The 27,377-nt window shown below is 40.0% G+C and overlaps 3 protein-coding genes across 5 annotated transcripts in view; 2 read left to right on the top strand and 1 right to left on the bottom strand.

Moving 5' to 3' along the window:
* AVL9 (AVL9 cell migration associated) overlaps positions 1–1,736 on the top strand; it is a 50,581-nt gene extending 48,845 nt beyond the window's left edge. For both annotated transcript variants that reach the window (XM_075493506.1, XM_075493503.1), the window contains one exon: positions 1,623–1,736. The gene's annotated coding sequence lies outside the window, so the exon portion shown is untranslated. The remainder of the gene's footprint in view (positions 1–1,622) is intronic.
* On the bottom strand, positions 399–15,560 carry KBTBD2 (kelch repeat and BTB domain containing 2). 2 transcript variants are annotated; one of them, XM_075493511.1, is made up of 4 exons: positions 15,467–15,560; positions 6,559–7,088; positions 3,558–3,723; positions 399–3,122 (listed from the first exon to the last, which is right to left on the bottom strand). In XM_075493511.1, exons 2-4 carry the CDS (start codon positions 6,726–6,728, stop codon positions 1,587–1,589), a joined length of 1,872 nt encoding a protein of 623 aa, XP_075349626.1. In that variant the 5' UTR covers positions 6,729–7,088; positions 15,467–15,560; the 3' UTR covers positions 399–1,586. The 2 variants fall into 2 exon arrangements, with proteins under 2 accessions (XP_075349626.1, XP_075349625.1); XM_075493510.1 differs by lacking the exon at positions 15,467–15,560 and adding an exon at positions 13,850–13,981.
* Positions 15,561–17,369: 1,809 nt separating this feature from the next.
* On the top strand, positions 17,370–24,775 carry LOC142405682 (uncharacterized). The gene is made up of 5 exons (XM_075493491.1): positions 17,370–17,615; positions 18,333–20,270; positions 21,257–21,382; positions 23,253–23,372; positions 24,556–24,775. The coding sequence occupies exons 1-5, from the start codon at positions 17,468–17,470 to the stop codon at positions 24,591–24,593; spliced, it is 2,370 nt and encodes a 789-aa protein (XP_075349606.1). The 5' UTR covers positions 17,370–17,467; the 3' UTR covers positions 24,594–24,775.
* Positions 24,776–27,377: the final 2,602 nt, after the last annotated feature.

Below are 27,377 nucleotides of genomic sequence, written 5' to 3'. Positions count from 1 at the left end.
AGTCTGGACAACGGAGTAAATAAATTTACTCTTGATATTAAAGACTGAGAGTAGGTCTCTCAGCTCCTGAGCTTATGGAAAAAGATTCCTCATTACCTCCTTAATGCCTGTTGTTCTTCACTTTGACTAGAGCAGAATTTGTCCTAGATGGGAGAAATGCTTATTTACAAAAGTCATAGTGAGGGATTCAAGTTCTATATAATCCTCAGTTTGACTTCAATACCTATTCCCAGCTTCCACTGACCAGTAAGCACAATCAACTAATGTACACATCTCCAAGCTTTTCACAGCTTACCTATTTCAAGTTGCCTTCAAGAAATCACTTGCTAGAAGTGCATGTGTGGTGGGAGGGTGTCATAACTGTATCTACTCCAACCAGAAAGCACACTCAAACTCAGTTGGATTCAGTCTTTTTTAATAAATTAATGTCATTCAAAATACAGTGCCAGAACATGATGCAGCTGAACATGCTAGTAGGGTTTGTCATGAAGCACCTGTGTTCATGTTAGGTTGGCGGCGCCCCGCTACTGCTAGTGGTTCCTGGGGTTAATGCCAGAGCAGCACGAGTCATCTGCTCTCCTGCACACAGAGCACAGGATATTCCTGAACAGTTTGCTCCCCCCACCCCCCAAAGTAAAAAACCTGATAGCTAAGGGATATCTATACACAATCACACTACAGTAATGCTTGTTATTAAATTAACAGAAAATAAAGACCTGGTTAATCCACACTAAAACTTTGTTTTACAATGGAAAAATACATCAGCAGCAGGAAGTAATATACATGAGCCAATGTTACTGTAATACAGAATGTGGAGACATTTACTGATTAAAGCTCCACATAGACCCGCACTATGAGGGCTGACAATTCCTATTGCAAGCCCAGCAACTTAAGTCCACACCTGGTAAACTACCAGCTGCTTGGAAGACCTGTATTCTAAATAGACAGGTATAAGTTAGTGAAAATAGAATACATGCACCTAATAATACAGCTTGACTGAACCTGCAGTCATTTTGCCCTGCATGTTACCATACAATGGAAGATCTACCCTTCCTACCACAGGTAGATCCATGGGATTTGTTTCTTTTTCTTTTAATGGCATTACTATACCAACATGGATATTAGTATTAAGTAAGTGCAGCACAGTCCTTTAATTAGGCCACACTGACAATTATAGAACTAGCACTTAAGTAGAATATCCACAAGTAGTTCAAATATAATTGGAAGATACTTTCAAAAGAGTTGTGACATCATCCTAGAAACAGTAACTACTTTTTTTCTGAAGCTAACTTTCCTGAACCAAGACTTCATAGAACTAGAAATTAATTCATTAGACAAGTCAGATGCTTAAGCTCATGATACACATATATGTTTCTCAATTATCAGATAATAGTATTTCAGATTATGGAAGCATATCTGCTCATTTCACTGATTCATACTGAATGGCGGCAAGTGTTAGGTAGGGCATAAAAATACAACTCACGAAAGACAGGTTTGATATTTCTGTTTCCAGACCTGTTCTTTCACAACCATTTATTTCAAGATAACCGAGCACAGAATCAGTTGTGAAGTCTAAAATTTGGGAGCTATACAGGTGGTAAAGTAACCATCTCCCCATCCAGGTCAAATTCATCAGCGCCATCTGGTGAGAAGAGATACGTTGGAGGTTTCCATGGGGACTCTTCAAGGCAAGACGGATACAGCTTTCCTACAGTGCACCGGAAGTCTTTCCCCAGGTCCCACAGCACACGCTCGGATATGTGCTGTCTTAGAAACCAGCGATCGAGTTCCAGGTCATACTGATAGGTGGCATACTTCGCTCTCTCGTTCATGTGGGTTTCTCGTACAAAGACGCATAAAGAATTAGAGATGACAACGGCTCTAACGCATGGGTCAGAATACCGCTTGGCAGGGATGTTGGCTGCCATTCTCCATTCATTTTTATTCACATCGTAGATTTCCACAGTTACGGAAGACCCATCTACAGTACTGCTTGGGAGTCTTACACCAGAATTGCTGGCAATATGCAGTCCTCCAATATAGAATATTTTATCACCGAAAGCAGCAGCTGAAGCAAAACATCTACTTGTTTGTCGCATAGCCATTTCTACCCAGGCATCTGACCTGGGAAAATAACAGTACATCAAGTTGTGTGCCATTACATAAATGCAGTTGTGAACTGCTACTGCTGTGCTCCATTGCCATGCGCAAGGCAAGGGGCTTACCATGGTCCACTCATCTTTCTCGGTATCGTATCTCTCCACAGTTCTCCTGTTGAGTTCCCCACCAACGCTATCTCCTCCAATTGCATAGATGTATCCTTCACAGCAGACCAGGGATGGCTTTATACGAACAAAGAGCATTGGTGTCTTTGGAAACCAAGTGTTTTGCTGTGCATCAAACCAGTAAAAGCAATTCACAGTTCTGAAGGCAGCCTGGAGTTTGCTGCTTTTACTGTGATTGGTTTTCGTGTTTTTCAGAGGAACTTGCCCACCTGCTATGTAGATGTCATTATCAGGAGTTACAAGTGTCCCAACCTTATGCAAGTCAGCAGGAGGGTTGCAGAGTTTGTAAACTTTTTCTGCCTGGGGGCTATAACAGACAGAAGAATAAAGACTACCAGGGTTTTCAGCAGCAGCTTCAATGAATATCATCATCTCCTCTTTTGTCATACCAAGTCTGGGCTTGAAAAACTTGGGCATTGATTTGTACAGTCCTTGCACCACCACTGATTTATCATTAGGTGGTAAACCTTGAAACCAGGCTCTCTGTGTTACTTCTGAAAGTGCATCGATTCGGATTTGGCTAAGAACAGAGGACAAATACTGCGATCGTGATTCTGTGTTATACTCCAGCCATAACATAGCAGCTTCACGAACTGTCTCCTCCTTTTCCACATTTAAATTGTCACTGCTTAAAATATCTATCAGTAGATCATGTGACAGTTGCATGAAAGCCTCCTGGTGATACACAGCTGTGAACTTGTGCTCTACCATTCTTTTAGCACTCTGTTTTAACTCTTCACAGCTGAAGAGATCAGCAAAACTTAATAGACGCACACAATTTTCTGCGTTGATTTTTTTGATTAGGTATTCTCTACACCGTTGTAACACATCATCTACCTGTAACGCAAAGAAGAAACACACTAAGTATTACTGCATACAATCTATTCCTTCACATACCAGCAACAGGTAAAAGTACCTGCATTTAGTGTTGAACACCAGAGTTTAGGCCTAGAATACTATATATACACAAAAATACAGCAGTGACTTACCCTACTGATTCATACAGATCAAGTACATCACATGATTACATCTGCTTGAGAAACTAATTATCTAAATATTAGAAGTGCACTGTTTTACTTCCACCCTCCATAGGGTCCATAAAGCAAGGAGGGATGGGTACATGACACATACTTGGCAAGCAACTGCTGTCTATAGTGAGCAAACTGAACAAGAGTATTTTGAAATTACTAAACAGAAAGGGCTATTTAACAAGAAAAAAATGGTTCAGAGATTAGAAGCACTTATTTCATACTCAAAATAAAACATTCCTACCTGTAAGAAGCAGGCAGTTTCATAAAGCTGTTCTACCGTGCTGTCGCTTATTGCCAAGTTACCCGTGTATGCATAAGTTATGATAATTTGTAAAGTGGCTGCATCCACATTCCTCAGGTGTACATGTGTTTGTTTACTTTCACTTAGCCCACTCATGAACATGGCTCTGAAGAGAAATATACATATTAAGACAAGGACCAACAGTAAGTACAGTAATCTTAAAGTCACTTATCACCTGTAAGCCTTCAGTGATTACACTCCAAAAGGTGAACGGTCTTTTTGGTTGCCTCTTTACAGGTGTTTAGTATTTACCTGAGACTACCATCTAGTATTTAAGATAAAGCACTTGTACAGAACGCTCAAAAAGTACCATCAGTGCCTTCTGTAGAAATATCTTATATTTATGCAAACTCTTTTGTCTTAATCAGCAGAGAACTCTAATATTAGATTTTACAGTTTTAATGATGAAATTTAAAACCTTTTCTATGTCAGGTGATGATAAGAGGGAAGAAACATCCTCCAGAAAATACTGTTGAAACATATACAGATAGATTTTAGATTCTAAAACAAAAGCAGTAGATTTATGCAATGGACTAAGTCATATCAAAAAGCATGCTCCTCTGGCAGGAGGAGAAAGTTAGCTCAGAAAAAGGAGCAAGCACTAGCACTCCATAAAGCATTTCTTATATACCATTCATAATAATATGCAGTAAACTTCAAGTTTGTAGACAAAAATCAATGACAGAAAAATCTATCAGACTTGGTCTGAGAAAAAAAAAAAAAAAAAACAAACAACCACCAAACCGCATAAGTATTTCCATTACATCTTCCTGAAAAAGTAGAAAGGCAATTTAACAGGGAACATTGATTTTAAGAGCTTTATATTAATTCAGGTTTGGTATTTATGTTGTATTGAAAATTCATCTCAAGGCTCTTTATATTTATTTTTGGGGCTTTTTAGGAAACAAGATATGAGACAAGTTAGAAGGGACAGTGGGTGCACCCTCCAGTCCTGCCTGCAGCTGGAGAGGTGAAGGGGGACATGGAGATACACTCCCTAAGCAAAACCATTCCAAGAAGCATCTGATACAAAGACAGTGCCCCACCACTGTTCCCTCCTGCCCCATCCCCATCTGGCTGTCGTCTTCTAAGCTCCTTAACTCAGGGCAACTTGCATTTTAGGAGGGATCACTGACTGGCCAAGTGAGTATCAACTTGCCATGCAGCTTTTTAGAGGTAAGCAAGACAGTACAAGTGCCAACAAAGACTCCTCTTCATAGAAACAAAGAGGTAGCTGCTAGAGAATCTGGCTCTAGTGCATGTTTACACACTGCTGAGCAGCCTGTGCTGGAGCTGGGCTGCTGCAGCACAGTGTTCAAGCACAAAGATGGAAGGTAAGCTGGCTGCAGCCATACACAACGGCCGGATCACACTAAGAGATGCTTTTCTGTTCTTCCCCCTCTCCCCACAGCCTCCTTCAGGGCTATCAATTTTTCATAATAAAGCTATATTTAGGAAGCTGAGCATCTTTTTGTAAACCAAAGTAGAGAAGAAAAACAGAACATGACAAAACCACAAGCTTGATAGTTCTTTTAACCAGTGCCAAAACCTCATTCCATAAATAATAAACAAACATTTGAATAAGAGATCTGACTGTATATTCTAATGCAACACACTGTGTGGACTCGTGACAGCTTTCCAACCTTATGATTAGCCACCCACATTAAATCTGGCCACATTTCCAGTGGCTGTTATTTTATAGACTGTTGGAACTATGTCATCTGCAGAAGGCCAACAGCAATAATCATTATCTAGCAATCACACAATACTTGTTGCTAAAAATTGTACCAGACTCATCCGAGATGAAAAAAATTAACACAAAAACCATCAGCAACAAAAACTTATGTGAAAGTAATAAATTAATATTCAAATAATCCCCTGCATTAGAAGTTATTCTCTATATTCTATACAAGAAAGCAGACAAAACACAAAAAACATTTTAGAAGTGTTCTGTATAGTGAGCCCATCTCAACGAGAAAATAGAATTTGCAAACCTTCCCTTGATTAAACAGGAAAGAAAAGTTATAATCCCTCCACAATGCATCAGGAGTGTAAAACATGCGTGGATGTCACCAAGACTAGTTTCAAGCTTCAAAATTCCTTCCAGACAGGCAGATTAATTATACCGTGTTGCCAACAAAAAATGATTAATCCCTGCAGAAAATTCATGGTGCCTCATCTTCTAGGACTTACTATGAAGGTATCTGCAAAAAGTAGTAGCACTCACCATATTGTATTAAAAACTTCCCAAAAGACAAAAAACAGGACACCTGGGAAGCAGGAGCTACTGAATTGAAACATCATTGCAGCAGTATCTTGGGGGGGGGGTAGGGGACAGACATGGACAAAAACAAACCACCCACCCACAAAAAAAAAAAACCTGTTGCATTGCAGCAAGACTCTGAGGCAAGAGTAGAGTTTCTGGCTTCTTTGCTGAGCAGAGAAAACCAAATGATTCAGAAAACGAAGCTGTGAACTTGCACAGCAATCCCTACTTTTAGCAGAGGCTTCCGTTAAGAAACTACAGCTAATAAGCATGACAATGGAATTCCCACAGCCAGGTCTCAATAATCCCTTGTTACCCCTACCCTGGGAAATAAAAAAAAATTAAGTATTTAAAGATTAAGTACGAAGAATAAGAAATGTACTAATTATTCAGACTCAATTAACCCCCTAAAGAAAATGAACCATCACAAGTGTGATTTCCCCCTCCCCACTTACTGTAAAAGCTACGGTACTAATACAGAGCAAGTTGCAAGATGCTAGAAAATTTATTTTACTCTTTTGGTGTCAGCAAGTAATGATACTTAGATTTTTTACTTACTTCGCTGATCTTTAAAACTCTATGCAACGCATTAATTGTTAAACAATTAAGTAATATTACACTTAAAAACAGGTATCAGATTTTCTAGAATTAACAGATCCTGCTTTGAATACTTACCTGAAATACGAGCTGCATGTTGCAAGAACCATCTTATGGCAGGGAAATTCAGTGCCCTCAACAATCAACACTATGTCAGTTAGCAACTGCTGTTCATAAAAGAATTTTAACTGCTCCAGCAAGGATACAGCATACTCGGTATTTATCTGCCTCTCGTCCTGGGTAGACATGACTGTATTCCATTAATATTTCCAGGACCAGAGAAAAAAGTCAAGATCTTTTTGCCAGAGAAAGGTCAGTTGAATGTTTCTGAAGTAACCAGGGAAGAAACGGCAGGAGGTCTGTAGCCTTCAGAAGTGATACTGATAAAAAAAGGCAGTGTTATCTTGGACTGCTGAATCAATGTTTCAGACTTTGACCTACTATTAGGTCATCATGCTTTGACTTGATGTCACAATCTGTTCAGAGACTTTCAAGAGTGTCTGCAGAGCTCCTGTTGAGATCTATGATGCAGCAAATGAATGAACAAAAGCGAAGTCTGAGGTAGATTTCGTGGTAACATCTCGTGATCAGTGGCTGCACTTGAGTGACTGAAAGCAGGAAAATAGAATTTACACATTAGCACTTTTGCAAAAATCTTTCATAGTTACCCCTTAAAAGTAATTGTCTGACAAACTTATTTCTAAATTAGTACTTAATTACTTGCACAAAAACTTTTGTTGAGAAAAAAATTAAACAACAAAAGTATTGAAGAGAAATGAAAAGCAGAAGAGTTTGTACATTAATTCTCATCAAGACCTAGACTCATGAATTAAGATAATTTATTTTGTCAACATGGCTTCTAAGGCTAGAGAGTTAAAATGAGGTTCAATAAGACTTTATTCCTCCTCCAAGAATTACACATTTTCCCACTGAGTAGACCTGTGCATTTCTTTCAACCGTTGATAAGATAGCCACTTTTTTTTTCATTTCCATATTAAACAGCTACTTTTTCTGCTTCTGTGTTTTTGTCTACTTAAAGGTTATCAACACCAGGCCACTAAAAATATAAATGCAGTTTCTTCAACATTCCATCATTTTCTGACTAAACTCTCAACATCATCATTAACCCATTTATTTCACCCTTGGTGTTCTATGAGAGAACAAGCAGAACTGGAGCTAAGGATTAAAAAACCTAACAACCTATATTCCCAATGCTTATTTGATTCATCTTCTCTGTTCAGAAGGGCTTCACCTATTAACATTTCACATTCCATTTTTTTTCCGAGTCATTTCCATACAGCCAGGTAAGCATGATTGCTGCAGAGAAAAGAAATATAAGGAGATAATAGGAGCAAAGGGATGCTGGAATAGCAGGTGTCAAAACACTTGGAGTGGTTATAAAGCAATGACCACAGGCTACCAAAGTCTGTTTTATTGTTTGGACATTTCTCCTCCTCTTAAAAATGGGGTCAGGTTTTATCTTATTTTCAATGTGAACACAGATATATAATTAAGAATGGGATAGTTGTGACAGTAAAAATCACCATCCTAAAGGACACCAGAGTACCACATCTCTCAAATACTTCCAGATTTATTTAATCTTGCACTGTTCTTTTGTATTCCAAAATCGAGGAATAACCAGGGACATGTTTGTCTAACATCTAAGACATCACTATCATTATAGTTCACGATGAATGGTGAATGCAGAAATACCTTACTTGAAACAACAAGCTTTAAATTCCGTACAAAAATACACGATTTAGTGTAAGATGAAGGCTATAGAAATACCTGCCAGCCATATCAAAGATCTGCTATTTCAACAGAGCCCTGCCTGTAATACAATTCAAAGACAGCTCCCTTTTAACATTCACTCACTTGAAACAGATATGCTTAATTAATGCCACTTTGATTACTACTAATTTACTGTCACTGATCTTTTTCAGTGAAGAAATATACACAAACAGGAATCTCAAACTCTTAGTTTTCACTGGTTGTTTAACTGCAAAACAGTCAAAATAGTCAAACCCAATGTTCACTGTTCGTTCAGGTGAAGCCAGTTAATAAAGAAAAATAGAAAAGGTGTAAGATTTGGGGGAGGAAGGAAGAGAGACTACTATCTGCTATAATAACAGACATTAGCATAAGTCTTGACTTCAGACCTTCAAGTTCCAGGTGCAGTTAAATGCTGAAGTCACTAAACCACAAGCATATCAAGGATATACAAAGATATTGCTCATCTAAAGCAATGACCTTCTGCTTCAAGTCACAGCTTCTTTTCACCAAATTAGTATGCATCCTATCTCTGCATCACTGACCACTATCCTAGTTATCTGACAACAGCTCAACATGCAACCTAATCCATTGAGAGATTTTGCACTGAACTTTAAATGGCTACAAAGACACGCAGATTTCCTAAGTGTGTTAGGCCCACAGAAATAAATAGCTCATGGCTCTACTGGTATCCTGGGTCTCTCCACAGCATTGTTTTTCCTGGCTTAGGAGTAAAGTTTCAAGAACAATACAAGCCGGCGGATTAAGCTCTGTTCAGGCAGAGCATCAGTAGTACTAAGCTGTGGCAAAAGAAGTCATTGATATTATAACTTCCTATTCTGATGTAATTTTAAAGAATATAAATCTTCAGAAACAGGAAAAAAGAGCAAAACTAATATGCACTGGTTTAGTCATTAGGTAACAGAACCAGTCAAGGATGCCCTGGAGAAATCGATATACACCTGCTAGTAATATTAAAGACATTTTTGGCAGCATGCAGCTGACAGTCAATAAGTGCAAAAGCAGACCTGTTCAACAGAAGACAAGTTGAAACTGTGAAATTAATTACTATAAATAGCTGGAACATTTGAGTATGACCCTCAGTAGCAGAAAAGATTGAGGAGATGACAGGAGTCTTGTTGCAGAACATTTATGTGATGTGAATCACCTATGAACTGTAAATTTACAAAGCTGGAGTCCTTGGTGTACAGATGATCTGAAACCATCTCATTTCCATGATGTGCTCCAGGGAGGTGCACATGGTAGGAACATGCTAAGTACATGATTCCTGTTTTCCACATCCATACTGTGTTTTGCTACCAATGATAACCATTTGCTAAAGAACAAAATTTTGTATTGGTGACAAAGTCACGAGTTGCATCCCATTCCTTTGTAACAGAACCATACTAAATACTCCTCAAGAGAACAATAAATACATCAAGGATCTCTGAAATTCTGGTCTAAAATTACCATCATTTATATTGTCATTTGCCCAAGAGAAGTGAATCTGTTCAAAACATTAGGATAAGTGTTGTAGGAACATAATTTTGTGCCTGGAAAAGTCATCCAAGACTACTTACCTCCCTCACACCTCTCTGAAGAGTTCAAGACAATTTTAAAGGAGACACTCTCCTCACTTTAGAGGCTGAAAAACAGGCACTGAAATAAGAATCAGCTTGTCGAAAGCCACATACTTGCCAAAGGAGAACTAGAAGAGGCTCAGTTCTCCCAAGTCCAACCTAACACTTCTCTCACTGCACCGTGTTTGGTTGGCATACAGCTCGCAGCTAACTGAAAAACTATGCACTTGAAAAGATGTCTACAGACGCACTACAGTCTCCTGTAGTTCTCATAACTACACAGTGGTAGACATTTCTGGTTTATGGATTAAAAGATCTATGGCTGAAGTTAGCTTAATATCCTGAACCGAAATTGATAGAATAAAAATAATCCTTGAATACAAGTTCTATGAGTAAGACTTTCCCCTTCAACGATGTCACTGGAATGGATGTTTTGTTCTGGGTAACTTCTTGGAAGTCAGCTGTCTAAAACAGGACTGGTAGGTAGCTGCTGGAAGGCCACAGCAGTACTGGATTGCAAACTAAACCAAATTATTACCAGGTGATCCAAAGTAGCTCCCTATCAAGCTGGAGAGCAACATTAAGTAATAGGTTGATAAGAGGGTTTGTTTTTAAGTAATTATTCCTTTTAGCTTAAGTAATTTTAATGAAGTGGCTTTTAACACTTGTTCATGTACTTCAAATCTGAATGAGACCATTCCAAAAATTAGTCATCAAATGTTAATGAGTTATGGGACAAGCTATTAATTGCCTTCCTTGAATCTGTTTATCTTCTGGGGTTAGGCAAAGACTGATAAACAGAGATACATACTGCACTACATACACAGAAGTGTTAACTCTATACTTCAATGTGTAACATGGAATAAGTATATTGACTATTTCAAATTTAATTAGTAGGGAAAGGTATAAGATATATAGCTATTCTTCAACTGGACTAATTCAAAACAAAATTTGCTTTATTTTTTCAAAATTATAAGAAGGGCAAAACAGATATATAGACATGCATTTTTTGGTTGTTTTTTAGATATTTTGATACTAGGAAAAGAAATAAATTCTTCTGAAAATCCCATTAAGAAGTTTGCCAGATTACATGCCTAACTTCCAATAAAATTCTGGGAAACACTTAAAGATCTATGAAAGTCTCACAGGTTCCTATCTGCATCTTCAGCCATCTAAGTATCTCTTGAATTCTAACTTCACTAACTACAATTCACACTTCAATAAACCTGTACATTTGGAAAAAAAAGAAAAAAAACAACTACCAAAACTTATTTCCCTGGACATTCAACTTATTTAATCTAGTTTTAACTAATTAAAAAAAGCTTCAAATACTACTTTTGTGCACTTTTAATCAAATTCCTATTTCCATCCAAGGGCAGCTTCTTACAAATCACAAGTAAAAACATGTCTAAAGAAGTGAGTCATTCACTATTTTTAACATAATAAAATGTCAGAATTAAGAACTGAACAACCTTAAGCCAAACTACACAAGCATTCATGTGTGTAGAGATAGCAATCCTCCCAGCTACCAATGAAAGTATGAAGCTCAGGCACTTGAATACTTTGTTACTATTAAGGATATGCTGAGTTACAAATCAACACATTTCAAAATGATTATACCAACTAATAGCAAGGGAGAATACAAGTACTAAAAACGATTAAAATCAATTCTTTAAATCAATACACCTAGCCAACAGATCTCAAAGATAGGAAAGAAAGAAGAAAAAGGAGTTGAAAGCTCTAGATTCTTGAGTAATGTATCAAATTTGCATCCTTGGCAGCAAAAAAGAAATAGGTAATTGATGAAGCAGTTCCAGACTTGGAAGTTTTCTTCTCTTCTAAAGCCATCAAAGGTGTCTTTGACAGCACTGCAGCCCAGAAACCCGAGGACATCAAGTAGATTCTAATAAGGCAACAACATGAAATTTCACAAAAAACAAGGACCTATTTATTCTTACAATGTTATCATCTTGAAAATTACTATTCACTTGGAAACTACTACTATTTTCCATACATATTATGCTTGAGAGGCGAGTTACAACTTTGAGGTGGGTGAGCTTTCTGAAACTACGCAGAAGCTAAGACTAGAAGTGTCAGACTCGATGCTAACAACATGTTTAGTCACAATGCACTCCTCATTACCAGTTTCTTTCCTGTTTTTCTGCTCCTAAAGGAAGTTATACACTAAAGGAAATACCTGCTCAGAAATAAAATTAGCACAAGATAAACCAACAACTTAACTTGGCAACTGGCCTTCTACATTGAGCACAGGTAGCTTCCATCCCCAAGGGCATTTCTGTTTTGTGGAAAGACTTGACCTGTTTTGGAAAATTAACCTTTGAAAAAAAGTGGGCCATGGATGCCTCCAGTAAGATCCAGCCATATATCATGTATGTATGGAAAAGTGGTTTTTTTTTTCCTCTGAACTCTAGTACGTTAACGAAGCTAGTCTGTTTTATTTAACAACTTAAATTCCAGTTCACAAGTATACATCACTCCCTTAAATATCCACTATGAGATATGAGATATCATGATGTTCAACTACAAATTCAAGCATTTCTACATTCAGAAATTAGATTAATATAGCTTAACTAACTGTACATTAGTTCCTGAAAAGTTAAGAGTCTTATAATGGATACCTTATTCATGCATATAAAATTTATTCTCAAAATACAACAGCCACTAAATTAAGGAAGAGAAATTTTAGGATTTGCACCAATTCTGGCCTGTTTCATAATCACTTGACCAGAACAAAAAAGCCTGCCTCAAAACAAAACAAAAAAACCCAACCCAACAACCACCTGTCCAAAACATAGTAAAAAAAATACTAAATAAGCAGCAACATCCTTTCTTCAGCTTTGGCCTGTTCCTGCAAGATCCTAGTTACACAGCACCGAGTATAACAGGACCCTTTTACTCCACACACAAAAATAATTAGGAAAGAGGTGCGACACCTATACTCAGACCATGAGACTACATGATTTACACATCTCAGTATATGAAGAATTACCTATTTCTCCTGGTACATTTATGAGAAACTGAACTAAGTTGATCCTGTATTCTAATGCTCTCCTAAATACATCATCTTAACAAAATTCATGTAGATACAGCCCTAGATGAGCTCACAACAGCACACAGCCTTTCAGGTCCACTATGATCACAAAGTAATGTAGAAAGCCAAGCTGTGGCTTTGCAAGGAAACCTCTAAAAATGCAAATGCTAACTACAACACAAATCCATTTCTAAATCATAATTAAAGTTATTTCAAAGGCAGTAGGTACCTATCCCGTTCATAACAGAATAGTTAGTACTAGAAAAATCTTAGGCATGCAGACGGCTAACTTCAAAGCTGTAGTATGCATATAATTAGTCTGTAAAAGTTCACTAAGAAATTTGACTCTTCAAATCCACATATAAACATTGAAGCCCATCCTTGGTCGCTGTAGGTACTATTACTATATAGACACACACAACTAGACAGATCAGCAAGGAAAGGTGGGCAGTTACAAGAAACGGCAATACTACTACAGTGCTGTTCTTATAGAAGACTTCATCGTGTCTGCCCCTTCAAGGATTTCCAAAAAAACCCACTGAAGTTGCAAACATCCCAACCTGCTCAGCTGAAGAGGAGCACTGACCGCTGGAAGCCCTACTGCCTACCCCATTACAGGCCTGAGTTTACAGTCCCCTTCTGCTTGCGGGACACTGCGACACGGTACTAGAGAGGGAACACATTTTTTTTTCCTCTTCCTGACACCCAGGTGCGCCGTGCCGTCCCTCCGTTGCTTTAATTCCTTTCCTGCCTCCCTAAGAAGCCCCCCGGAGCCCTAAGGAAGGGGGCACCTTCCTGCCGCGCAAGTACCGCCACACTCCAGGGGTCAGGGACGGCCCCGCCGGCCGCACGGCTGAGCGCCCGGCACGGTTCCCTCTCTTCTCCTCTCCTCCTCCCGGCTCTCCCGAGCTCCGCCGCCCCAGGAACCGGCCCTGGCCAAGGGCACGGAGGCGGCCGCAGCAGCCACCTCGCCTTCTTCCTCGGGCTGCCTCCGCCGCGGGTTTCCGCCGGTGCCCAGCGGGCCCGGGAGCCGCAGCTGGCGGGCGGGAGCAGCCGCAGGTCGCGGAAGGGGCGGGCGAGAGCCGCACCCAGGCGGGGGGAGCGGCAGGCTGCCGCAGAGCCCCCCGCGGGCCCTCCCGCCGCGGGAGCGCCGCCCGGGCCGAGGACGCCTCGCGGCGAGGGGTGGCCTACCCCCGCTCCGGCCCCGCAGGCGGCCACCGGCGATGAGACGGGAAACGGCCCGACGGCCGCGCCAGACGAGGGGGGCCGCCGCCTCGCGGCGCGGCGGGACGCGAGCGCGGGACAGCTGCCGCCACCATCCCCCCTGGACAAACCTCCGACCGTCGCTTTCTCTTCTACCTCAGCGTCCCGAGCGCGGCGGCCTAGGGCGAGGGGGCCGGGGAAGCGGGGGAGGAGGAGGATCCGGTCTCACCCAGGCTGCGGAGGCGGCGGCCACTAGGCGCGCAGGCGCGCTGCCCTCCGCCTCCTCATCCCCCGCAGCATCACCGCCGCTCGGCGGCCGTTACCATGCGCCGCGCGCTGCCGCGCCTGCCCGCCTCTCCTGCGCATGCTCAGAGCGGGGAGCGGCGCGGGGGGAGGAAGGGGGGCGAGCCCCGCGCGCCAGGTCCGGCGCCTGGGCCCGCCCCCGTTTCCTGTTCCTCTCCCCCGAGCTTCCCCTGCCTACGCCTGCGCCCGCGCGCCAAGGGAACGGCGGCCGCTCCGGCGCATCCGACGGCGCAGGCGCAGGCGGGGCGGGAGCGGGTCCCCGAGAGGAGCGAGCGCGTCTGCGCGCCCGCCAAACGGCGCCAGGCGCGCGGGCGGGCGCAGCGCCATCTGCTGGGAGGAGCGACTCGCTGCAGCCCGGAGGCCTGTGGGCTTAACGGCTGAGGGCCGCCCGCGGTGTGCGGCTCGGCCAGGCCGTGTCCCTCTCTTCTTCCCAGCCCCTCCTTTTTGCCCTGGGGCCCTCCCGCGGGCTGAGGCACCACGCAGCTGAAACGTCCTTTGGCCAAATGCGGGAGCCTCAGAAGCGAGGTTTGCCGGCCCCTTGAGCAAAGGCCGCCTGAGGCTTGTGGGGCCTTGAGCCTGCCGCAGGAGGGAAGCAACAGGCGCAAGGAAGGCGGGAGGAGTCTGAAGTCTGGTCTAAGGGAAAGGAAAATCCTGAGGACTGGCAACTTTTTAAAAGCTAGGAAGCGGTTTTTATTTTTTTTTTATTTCCCTCTGGGTCCCTTTGGGTCCATCCACCAAGAGAAAGACTAGGAATTTAGCTTAAAAAAAGGTGAAAGCTTAATCTCACAAATGCAGGAGTTAAAGGTTTAAAACATCCCAGACAAGTCACACAAGTGACCTGGACACAAAGTGCAAGAGCTGCCGTCAATGGAAAAGAAAAGCTTTGACTTGGGAAGTCCGTGAGCATCGAGATCAGTAATTCTTCCCAGGCATTTTATAATTTGTGTCTAAGTCCAAAGGACAAGTTTAATCTGAACATTATAGAAAGAAAAAAACAGAAATTACAGGAATTTCCCAACCTAGAAATATAAACAGTCTGTAAGCATCCGCACCTCTTGGTTTTTCTCTAGTCACTCACCCACTCGCACAGCGCATTCGTTGTGCTTTCTTCTCTCGCCATCTCTCCCGGTACCGCTGCTCTGTCATTCAGAAATGTGAAGCTGCGAAGCGGCCACTCAGATTCTCACCCCTTGTAAAGACCCAGGGCAGAGTCAAATTATAACCACACGTCTCATAAATTTCTGTTTTACTAATGACATAAATTTCTTAAATTTCTGTTATATTAATTGCATTAATGTAATTAATTAACTGGAATAATGTAAATAACTGGAATAGATGCTTCTGTTGTTATATGGAAAGAACATTACATTGGTCAGTCTACTTGGCTGTGTTAGGATGGAAGAGCATTGTTCCCTTTACTCAGTACTGAGAAACTGATAAACTTTAAAATCAAATGTAAACTTTGTCTTGCATTGTCTGGTTATTTTTTTTTTTCTCCCTACAAAAAGTGTATTTAACAGCAGTTTTAAGCAGAAGATGGGTAATACTTCCCTTTGACACCCATTATTTTCTTAATGTAAATTCCAATGTTGCAAAAGGGATACACTGGATCCACTTAGGGATGCAGCTTAAATGTCTGCAAGATGAGACTGCTAGCTTTCTGCACACCGTATGAAGGCTTTTACCACCATTCCTGTCCTCATGCTTTGATTCTCCCTCCCACGCATTGATGGAAAAAGGCCCCCACATCACTGTTAAATGAGCCTCAGGTGGAAGGGGGAGTGGACAAGTAGCAGCTGCCTACCATAAATAGGGTGAGCTGAGGACTTGGTTAGTTTCTTGCTGGGCTGTAAGCAGCAGCAGCAGCAGTATGGACCTTAGTTTTGAGGGGCTCTAATGGGGCAGGAATAGCTTAGCTTTTGTAGGGCTTCTTTTGTTTTGGTGTTTGTTTGTTTGTTTGTTTTTCTGTGCATCACTCTTTCTCAAAGGTCAAAATAATTCTGGGAGCTTTGGCCTAAGAGAGTTAGGGGAGTCTGTTAGGATTTTTGGTGCTTACAAGAGCTGGACAGGCTGCTCTAGATGGAAATTGAAGAGGGCTCCAGTGTTCCTGAAGGCTTTCTGAAACTCTAGGCTGAACTGTATGCTAGTTTGTAACAGGTCTTGAATTCAATTTTTTTTCTGTAGCTTTGAAGTGCTTAAGTTCTCTATAGAGTTGAGCTACTGTCTTTTTTTTTTTTTTTTTCCTGTGTAGTCACCAGGTCTTCTGTGTTCTCTGATTTCTTTCATTCTTGCTCATAAGCATGTGTGACAGGGTTGTATCACTTGCATGGGTTAGGATGGACTGAACTTAGTGTATTAGTTAACTGAGGAAATAAGTAAGTGTGGGAGGAAGTTCTGTCTTGTGAATTTTGTGTAGCTTTGAATGTGAACTTATGCATAAGGATTTTGTGCTTTTTTCATTACCTATCATTTAGTTTAAGCATAGGAAGCATGGTGTTACTGAAATTCTTGGTTTATTATGTTAGCTGTCATGGTTCTTAAGTATATTATAAAGTAAAAATCCTGAATTAATAGAGCTCTTATTGTGATCTGAAATATAACACGTGTTGGCATTAAGAAGTTTTTTCTTCATGAAGCACCAAACTTCTGATTGTGTGAAGCCTTCTATTGCTTGGGTTTTTTTCAGGCCCCTTGCTCAAAGCTAATTGACTGAAGTCTAGTTTTTAATCAGCTAGAATACTGCTTATATGGATGTGTGCATATAAGACTACACTAAAGTTACTGGTCTTGTGACTGTCCTGTGGCTTTAAAATGTGTTATAAGATTGGCTTGAAGTACTAATATTGAGAGCTGCATATAAAAGCTTGCTTAGCAAAGGAGAACTAAAATCTTTGACCTTGATAGTAATGTCAGTTTTCTACTTTCTGTTTGGAAGACAGTAGTTTTCTTCTGGAAAGATCTGGTTTCATTGGGCTGGGAGAAGAATGTCTGCTGAATTCTGACAGAGTGTAGAAATTGTCACACAGTTTTCAAAGTGGTTAATCCTGATCATTTATCTCTTTCAGTGTTTAAAAAAAAAATGAATACTGCCTCAACTTCAGAAAGTGGATCATATTCCACAAACCACACAAGACCCTTTTTTTATGCACAGCCAACAGCACAACAGCCTTTTCCAAGTCCATGGTACCTCAGTCATGCATACAGTCCGTACTGTGTACCTGCTCCAGGTAAGGTAAATGAGAGCTGTCTGTAGTAGTCTTGCTTAGTGAATTACTGCTAGAGCAGAGGAAACAAATGTGTATCTGTGTTAACAAGTTTCTTGGGAGTTTAAGGTATAATTAATGTTTTAGTTGTCAAAGATCTGATTTATGAAGTGCTAGTTAAATGAGTAACTTGTGTGCTGGAAAGCATCTGTTTCTGGAGCATGGAAGCTAAGCAAAACATTAAGTGAAGGTCATCCTACAGATACAGAGCTCTAGAATGTGCCTAACAATGAATATGTGTGTATATATGAGTTCCATACATGCATGCACATGTTATAGGTATGGATAGATATAAACTTAACAATATTGTTTGCGTGGATTTTTAAATAAATCTTGTAACTGGTATACCTATGTTAACTTCTGTCTGGAGCTGTCTTTTTCAAAGACAATGCTATAGCATAGTCCATAAAATAGCAAAAAAGTACAGAAAGCTAATTGGTGTATATTCCAAGGAATAAATTCAAGCTGTAGTTAAAATGTAGCTGTCCAGAGAAGCTGTTCTATAACAAGGAACTCTGGGTTTCGGCACCAGACTTGCTTCCAAGCATTGACAGATGGAGTGTTTTACCTATGTGTCTGATCTTGTAGCTGTCCCTGTGTATGCAAGCAATTAATCAGAATGACTTATTTCAGAAGGAAGATATATTTGTCTTTATGGGTTTTTTTATCCCCAATGTCTAGGCTTCCGAAGTGGAAATCCATATTTTCCATTTTATTCTGTTGCGCTCCATGAGTACCCTGGATTTTTTGTTCCACAGCATCCAATGCATGCAAGAATTAACAGAAGGCCTTATTTTAATGCTCCCCCACCTTCCCCTATGTTTTATCATGCAACAAGATTTAGACACTATAGTACCCCTGGGAAAAAAATGGAGACAAAAGAAACACAGACTGATCCTAGACAGCCTGAAAACAAGCAAAAAAAGCATCAAGATATCCATACAGAAACGAAAGGTTGTGATGCAGGAAATACAGCCTGTGTTTCTTCTGGTATAGGTACAGAGACTGAAACTACTTCAGAGAAACAAGATTCATCTGGATCTTCCATTTTGGTAGACAGAGAGTTTCATAACAAGAGCCCTTCTAGCTCTACACAGTATAGAAATCTTCCTACTGGAAGCTATGCCTTTGAGAAGGAAGAAGTGAGGATAGAATATGGAAATGGCTCTCCAGCTATTCAACTGTGGAAGTCCTTTAAAGAAACTATCCCTTTGTATGATGTGGCAAGTGGTAAACCAGTCTCAGAAAATATAGTGCAGCGTGACTTATTTTCTGTTAGCTCATGTGAAGGAATGATATATGGCCCTCATGAAGGGGAGAAAATGGTGCCAGGTGCTTACTTAGATGAGAGAAAAGCTGTTCTCTCCTCAAAACAGGGTGTTGAAACTGTGCAAGAAAATGAGGTCCAAAATAATGAAGTGAAGCTGGATGCAGAAAAGCAGGTGAATACAAGTCAATGGGCAAAATCCCCCCCAGGTGAAACCATGGCAGTGCAAATAACAGAGTTGGCAAGATCTGTTAGCATAGATCAACCAGTGGTAAGACAGGATGTTGTAGTAGCTAAGAAATCTAGCTCTAAAAAATCTACAGGCTCAAAAGCTTCTCAGGAAGAGCCGAGCTTTAGTCAACAAGCAGGACTACTTCCATCTAGTATGGAGGTAATGAGTGATTTGAGTTTTCAGCAGAAAAAGCTGAATCTAAGCCACAGCGCAACCAATGAAAGTCAAACAGATAAAAGTATTTGGTGTGACGAATCAATTGAGAAGTATGTTCCCTCTAACAGTTGGCTGGCTTGTTTGGACAGTATGGACACAAACTACAACTATGATGTTTGTTTGCCACAAAGGAAACGTCAAAGTGTACTCAGTCTGTCTTCTGATGATATGTCCTCTAGAGAGGAAGGCTCATCAATTGATAATGCCCCAGTGTCTTATTTTGTCCCTGACTATGTGCTTCAGAATAGCATGTACACTTTCCAGAGAAGTACAGAGGGCATAGAGAAAGAGCAAATTAAAAGCGGTGGGTCCCTTAATGAAGATGAAGTGGTAGGAAGGGAGCAGATGAACAGCTTGAATGACCAAGATGTCAAAAACTCTTCAACCATGAAGATTAAAGAGGCTTCCAGTAAAGGTAGAAAGCTGGGAGCCCTTCCCAGATCTTCTAGTCGGAAAAAAATCAATTCTCTCAAGAAAAAAGCAGCTAAGAGTTTGTCAGAAGTTGAGGACTCCGAAGAATACTCTGTGAGGGGAGAAGATGAGGATGAAGATGGAGAGGATGAGGAGGATGATGATGATGATGTGGATGAAATGGAATATTTCTTTCAAGAAGCCACTCCATATGGAATCCTGACACCTAGTAAAGGAAGCTTCTACCAAGTTGGCCAGAGGGTGCTTTGGAAACCACCTAAAAATGCTATACCAGCTCAGTTAATTAGCTGGCCTGCTCAAGGGAAAATCAAAACTAGGAGTGGGCTTGGTGAAAACATTGGTGTAGTTTACAAGCCAAAGGAGAAAGAACAAGAAGTTGTATACAGTGACTATGGGTATTATGGAAGAAAGATGCCTATGGCAAGAAGAGGAGGACTTGAACACCAGAGAACACTACGGAAATTCTTGGGAGGTAAGCTAATTGCTGAGGACCAAGTGCTACTTAACAGAACACACAAAGAATGCCTAACTGCAGTTGCAAAGTGTAGTCTGAACCAGGGGGAAGATTGGAGAATGTTGTAGCTTCAGGTCCGGCTTAGAGCCAGAAGTACTGCAGAATATTTTTTGAGGCAGAGAGGGTTTGCTTCAATTTTTTACTTATTGCATGAGGATTCTGCATCTTCAGAACCAGCAGAGAATTTTGCAGAAACTCTCCTTTGAGTTAGATTTGATGTACTTACCTTTCTGACATGAGTGGCAATTTTTTCGTTGGAAAAGCTTAAGGTCATTTGAACTACCCATTTACAATTGTTTAATAATATCTTGGAAACTTGGCATTTAAATTTATACAAACATTCTGACTCTCCCATCAGACCCATGTTAGGTGGATTAAATAGGATTAAGTTAATTATAATCTGGTGGCCATACCACGTGTAACTTCTCTGCAGAAGATGAGTCAAACCATTGTTTGGTTTTTTTTAATTGTGGCTGCTGTTGCTAACAAAACTTTGCTGTATTTTTATAAAATCAATGTGAAACTGTATTAAATTTGATCTGGGAAAGAACATTTTATTTACTCAAAGGTAGATATTGGTAGAAATTGGATTCATCTGAACTGAGAATAAGCAGTTATCAGGGTTCATAACTGGTTATGTGGGTAGTTCAGTAAGTGGCTGCTGTTTAATACAGTCTTGTATTGTGAAAGGCATCTAAAACAGGGTGATCTACTTCTAATAACAGGCTTCATGTTCTTAAACTTTATTTTCTTTGTACAAAATCTGTAGACTTAAAGCAGCTTGTAAATTTTGTCAAGTGTGGTCTCCAGAAAACTATGTTTTTATTTTAATAGACTCTTACAATTAGATTCAGTAGCTATTTTTGCAATCTGACTTGTGGATCAAATGGTATATTAACATTAGCAAAACTAAATACTGATCTTAAATCAACTTTTTTTATTAGGAAGGCTGTTAAGGGAGAACATGGGGATACCACCTGAAGAGTATTGGATTAGAAGTGGTGCTAAACCCAAATTTACCAGCCAAATACATGGTAGTGTCTCACCCCCAGCCATAAGCAAAGAACAAGGTACAACTTATTTCCTCAATGTGTTTCTGTTCTTAAAGAACATTCAAAAGGATATGATATGAAACAGCAAGCTTATGATATTTGATAAGATTTGAAGATAATCAAACTAATTCTCATTGCTCTGATATTGGTGAAATGCCTGTCAGTACATCTCAGGATATATTTATATCCTTCTCAAACTCAAACCTGTGAATAAAGATGCATTGGAGCTACTTTTTAAGGTACCATGGGAAACCAAAGCATCAAATGCTTTGATGTAGCCAGGCAAAGCCCTTATTTGTGCAAAGTTGCTACTGCCATAAACTGTAGTTTTAATTCTTTACCTGGATAATGCTTCTCCTGAGTGCACACACAGTGGTAGTTCCTAATGTTATGACTAGAACGTATAGGAAGTCATGTGTGATAGCTACATAGGCCAATGTTGAGAGAAACTGGTGTGGACCAACAGTTGCCCCACTACTGCTAAAGGATGTCTGAGTGCAAATCATCTTGTGGTTAAGGAAAAGATGAACAAATCAAAATTATTCTAACAAAGTAAAAGGTTAGACAGTTTCCGTATCTTTTTCTTTCCTCCCAAAGCAGAATGTTTTTTCTTTACATCTAAGGTCTACTTGGAGTTCAGCTCTGTTTCTAGATGCTCTTCAAGAGTGTTTCTTGGTGTAAGTGCTGTTGGAACAACTGTAGAATTTGCTGTAGTTCAAGTATTACTACTATCCTAGGTCACATGCTTTCAAGTATCACAGGATGTCTATCAAATAACGGAGTGTGAAGTTATCTTCAGAACAGACTGATGACTTGCTTCGCTTCAGTGATAATATACATCAGGTTTCCTGTATCAACAGCCCAGTAGACTATTCTTTAGTGTGTATTCCTTAGAGTTCTCTCTCTGCATTGCTTTCCTGCTTGAGCACATCAGGGTTTGAGATTTGCCTCCTGCATTGGAGGCTTTCTATCCTTTCTATCCATAGACTTCTTCAAAATATTCTGTGTGTTTTTTTTATGCTAGCCTGCTCTATAAAAGTTAAACACTTTAATTTAGCAGCACTGTTCTTAGCTCCTTACAACAATTCATAAAAATAATAAAAATTCTAAAATTTTGTTACCTTTAACTTTCAGCATGTCCCTTCTATCTCTAAGTCATAGATGGTGCGGCATACTAAGGTTGTTTGGCCTTTGTGTTACTCCCTGCTTTCTCTTCCTCCTTTTCCACCCTATGTAGTTTGAAGAAGCTATCACATTCAGTATTATGAAGCAGGAATCTGTTTCTTCTGAATGCTGTTCATGCCAATGGATGCCTCAGAAGTGCTAGTAAAATTACATCCTCTTTAAAACATTGCTTATCTTAGGACTGGTTTCTTCAAATTAATCTAAGATTAAAGTGCCCTGCAAAGTAAGGGGGTTTGGCTAAACAAGACATGTTGTTTTAGCAGTAATATCATATGCTAAGTTTGACTTCTTGAACTGTGTATCTGTGGTGCATAACTTAACAGGTCTGAAGAATTGAGTTTTTTAAAGACAATGGGTGAGTTGGGTCACTTGGGCAGCTATCAACTAGTCTTGAACACTTAAAGTGAACTAGAGCAGAATTATCCAACTCTCACTTGGTTCTCTTTTTGCCACATTAACACCTATCCAAGTTATGACCCAAAATACAATGCATTAGAACTATGGTTAGACAGTGATCAAATATTGTAGACAGATAAGACTGTTGCTTGGCATATGTAGTGTCAGTTTTATCTGCCGCTAAAATGGGCACATAGAGGGAAGGGAGGAAGAGGAACACTACAGACCAGTCAGGGAAAGTCAAGCTTTAAATTTGCTTTAAGACTATGCTTTGAAGAAATAATACCAGTTGTATCTTGCTATTTAGGGTGCCCACCTTTGGTTAAACCAAAGAAGAAAAGAATATGCAAGCCACCATCAAAACGCAGAGACACAAGATGTGAGGTGGAAGAAGTGTGGGAGATACCTAAAAGCAGTGTACGCAAAGGTTGGTATACAGTGACAAGCTACAAAAATGACTGTTACAAGTATTTTTTCATTACTGTCTTGGGGACTAATGGTTCTTGGTTTGAACTGCAAGGATATTGGATAGCTTGTGAAATAATAGCAAGTGCTGTGTATGCAGACAGGATGAGAAAAAAGTAAACTAAACTTTGAACACTTACCTTGCTATGAATACTGTTGTAGTTTTGACCAGGTTAGGTTCCTTCTCTTTATTTAAGGGAAAGGGGAGAAAAACCTGACCAAACCCCACTATTTTAGTCTAGTTGCTCTTTGAACTGTTCTACTGACTTTTTAAGATGTTGGGTCCTGTGTCACTTTATAATCCTCTTCTTTAAGCTACAGGTCTCTCGGCCAAAATGCTGTAATTTGATACAACACAAACGCATATAGATAATTCTTAAGAACTTTATAGAGTAGGAACTTCTTGCTACTTTGGAGAAAGATGGGGAAAAACAGTGGAGGTGAAAAAATCACATTAAGTAGGTTCAATAACAAATATGCTTTTGTGCATTTGTGGGAGAGCCTGAAAAGGTTATAAATTGAAAAGGGTCAGTACATACAAGAAGCTACCTAAAAGATCAGAGTTCCTTCTGGAAAAGAACAATCTGGCATAGTAAAACTAACTTGAATATTCAGTCAGTTAGACTGTTTTTCTCATATATTAAATGGAGGATTACAATTCCATGTATTTGCAAGGTTGGAAATAGAAACTTAGACTGAAGCATCTTATTAGTCAAAATTGGCATCAGTCCTGAAGTCAGGTTAAACATCAGTGTTAAACCTTTAATTGCTGATTTTTTTAGTAAAAGAGTCCAGGAAACTTGCATAATCCCAAAATAGTACTTATATTTGCCCCAGATATAGTTGGTGTTTCTCGGATGCATCGAACAATGTAGTTACAAGAGCACACTGAAAACATGCTATGAGTTTTATATGGAACTCTTATCTATCTGTTATACTGGGATATTCTGCAGTCCAACACCATTCCTGCAGAATTTATCCTTGCTGGGAAGTTTAGTACGTAGTTCTAATATCAACCATCAGTGTCCTCTCCTGCAATAGGAAAAGGCAATCACTGATGTCTAGTCTTTCTTTAGAAGCAAATTGACATATATTATTTGGAGGGAAAATGCATACCTTAATCTCTTTTTTTTTTTCTTCTTTAGGGTGTGGAACAAGAAAGTACCTCTATAAGAGAAGATGACTGCAAATATTGGGGCAGGAGGGAAAAGTATCAGTTTTGCATAAATCCAAAACTTGGTAGTTGTTCTCTTGTATATTTTGTAAGTTGCTGTGCACTCTTAGAGGGTAAGAAGTAGCTCTGTAAAGACTGAGGACACTATTAAAATGCAATTAAGTATTTAACACTAAAGTCACCTTTTTATAACTAGCACACCCACTATTTAAATAATAAATTTAATAGAATTGCACTTTGAGACTTCTTGTATTCTATCTATACATGGAAGCAAAAAAGTTCAATGGGGATACATGTGCATACTGTTTGCTGCTGCCCTGTTCTTAAGCTCTGCAGGATTGTGAAACCTGTCAATGTCATCTCATCTCATAGTCAGTTTGTCTGTATGATGTGGACATAGGTACAAGATTCTCTTCCATCAGCTGGATTTTTGGCTAGATTTGTTTTTGTCAAAGTGTAAAGGAGTATAGTTAAAGCTGTATCAAGTCAAGTACTGACTTGAAATTTCAAGGCAGCTCCTCAGATCTTACTTTCTTTAAATGCATGAGTGAGGACTAAAACTAAAGCACTGCATTGATACAATGCTTCCCCCTCTTCCCCTTCTTTTTTTGTGAAGACTTTTATCAGACCTCTATGGAGACCCTGAGCTGGAGAGACAGGCTTTGAAGGTGAAACAGAAGTTTTTACAACAGTGGGGTGCCCTGTACCCTGACTTCTTATTGATGACTTCTATTACAGTGGATACTGTCCTTGGCAACTCACTACAGAAAAGTCTCTTTATAGAACCAAGATGATAAAACTAGGTCTCTGCTGAGCTATCTTATGAGTAATGGAAATAGACTGATCCAAATGAGGTGGATAGCTCAAAAATGTGTGATCTTTTTCATGTCTGAAAGCTAGTATCACCATGTGAGAATAAACATGATACTGCCATTCTTGGATGATTCCCAAATAAAGTGATAGTGCAAGTGAAAAAGGTAGGGAAACTAAAATTTTTTCTTTATTAAAGGGCAGGGGAAATGGAAAGACAGGACTTGTCTTCTGCCTCCTCTCCCAATGTTCTTATTCTGTCTGTGCCCTGGAGTAACCTACACAGATAAAAGTAGCATTTCCTGTGACTGCATTCAAGTTTTGTGCCTACCTATTACTAGTTCAACCTGTAACTGAGGTTATACTGTTTTCCCTCAGTGAGGAGCATTGAGGTTTCCCTACCCAATTGATCCTTGGTCCTGCTATTATTTTTAATAGCACTTGCTTACTTGTTAAAGAGCTACTGTAATTATAGCCTTTACCCCAAGCTGTTAGGGGAAAGGATCCACTTTACCACTGTGATGCCAAGTTTTTATTTCCTCTCTGCCCTAAGCACTGCAAGAAAATAAGGAATACAAATTCTTATTTGGCTTTTGTTCTGCACAAAACCTCTGTTGCATCAGAACCTCGAAGAATAAAATGAGGGAATTATTTCAAGCATGGAGCTTTTTAATACTCTGCAAAATATAGGACTGCTGCTTTTGGATATCTAATACAGGAACGTGCTGCTCTTAGAGGGGGATAGACTTCACTCTGATAGGGAGAATGAGTGGTAGAATCTCTTCAACCTGAAGGCTGTAAGTGATGATGTAAGAGTAATACTCAGCTATAACTGAGACCTTACTTTTTCCCTGCACTTCAGTGTAGCTTTGGGATTGAATACTAAGTCAATTCTGCTGACAGACTTAACTGTTTGTCTTTTGCTGCTTGTCTGGTAAGGGAATATTCATGACCTCACAGTTAGCACTCTTTTTTGGGAGATTTTTGGGAATGGCTAATATTTCACAGGTACTCTCAAGATCATGCTAGTCATCCTTTCACAGGTCTTGAACTAGTCAGTGTGCTTTCTACCCAGATGTAAGAAGTAATTTAGGGCCTGGGGATGCTAGCTCCCAAGAATATGTGAGGGAGTAGCAGTAGGAGTGTTTAGACAGCTCTTTGTCTGAAAACAAATGCTATTTTTAAACTAATTGCTTAAAATCTTGTAGTGTACCCATGCTATGGATCCATGCCAATGCTTAAAGTAGTATGCATGAATGTTCTAGTGCTCCAGAAATATGTCTTGGATAATGTTATATGTGGTGTACTCTACTCTGACAGTACTAGTTCTGTGACCTTAAAACTAAATCTTCTACTTGGTTTTTTCTTCACTCACCAGCATGGATGATTTGTGGACTGCATCTGAAGTCAACTGGCTTACAACTGTATTTAATGTTCAGAAAGGTTGTGAATTACAAACTGCATTTTAAAAGGCTGTAAATTAAAGTCCAGGCACTTTTTATTCAGCCAGGTAACTAGCCACAGTGATATTTGAGATTTAATTTGTTACAGATGCACATACGTGTCAACTTTTGTTACCACTGAAGCTAGATTGCCCAGTGATGAGTAACTGCAGTGCTGGCAGTATTATGAGCTTGTAACTGTAACAGTACTGCATTGCCTTTGAAGTTTTCCCATGCTTCCTGCAGCATCTACTGAAGGGCAGCTGAAGAATCTATTTGCTGCTTGGCACACCAGTAACAAACCTTTGAGGCCTCAGCCTGCCATACTGGGAGCTCTGTTTGGACAGACTTACTGTCTGTGACTCAGAATTTCTAAATCAGTGTTTGTAGCTAACTAAAACCTCTGTTGCAAAGTGGGTGTGGTGTAATCACTGAAGTGGAGCCAGTGGGTTATGTTGGCTTGCCAGGTTTTAATTCTATATTTTAATTTTCAATTTGGTAGCATCTGTGTGGCATAAAGCTTTCCCTCTTACAATGTCCT

This window comes from Mycteria americana, chromosome 2, assembly GCF_035582795.1.
Source record: "Mycteria americana isolate JAX WOST 10 ecotype Jacksonville Zoo and Gardens chromosome 2, USCA_MyAme_1.0, whole genome shotgun sequence".
In the NCBI taxonomy this organism is placed as follows: domain Eukaryota; kingdom Metazoa; phylum Chordata; class Aves; order Ciconiiformes; family Ciconiidae; genus Mycteria; species Mycteria americana.
Note: the sequence above shows the minus strand (reverse complement) of the source record. Positions and strands in the feature narration are given on the sequence as shown.

Bases quoted from the DNA above. Each gene is read 5' to 3' on its own strand.
- LOC142405682 (XM_075493491.1), top strand. From the start codon at position 17,468: ATGAATACTGCCTCAACTTCAGAAAGTGGATCATATTCCACAAACCAC. The intron at 21,383-23,252 runs GTACAACTTATT...CTTGCTATTTAG, and splicing joins AGCCATAAGCAAAGAACAAG to GGTGCCCACCTTTGGTTAAA. The intron at 23,373-24,555 runs GTTGGTATACAG...TTTCTTCTTTAG, and splicing joins TAAAAGCAGTGTACGCAAAG to GGTGTGGAACAAGAAAGTAC.
- KBTBD2 (XM_075493511.1), bottom strand. From the start codon at position 6,728: ATGTCTACCCAGGACGAGAGGCAGATAAATACCGAGTATGCTGTATCC. The intron at 3,724-6,558 runs GTAAGTATTCAA...ATTTCTCTTCAG, and splicing joins ACATGCAGCTCGTATTTCAG to AGCCATGTTCATGAGTGGGC. The intron at 3,123-3,557 runs GTAGGAATGTTT...TTTGCGTTACAG, and splicing joins AAACTGCCTGCTTCTTACAG to GTAGATGATGTGTTACAACG.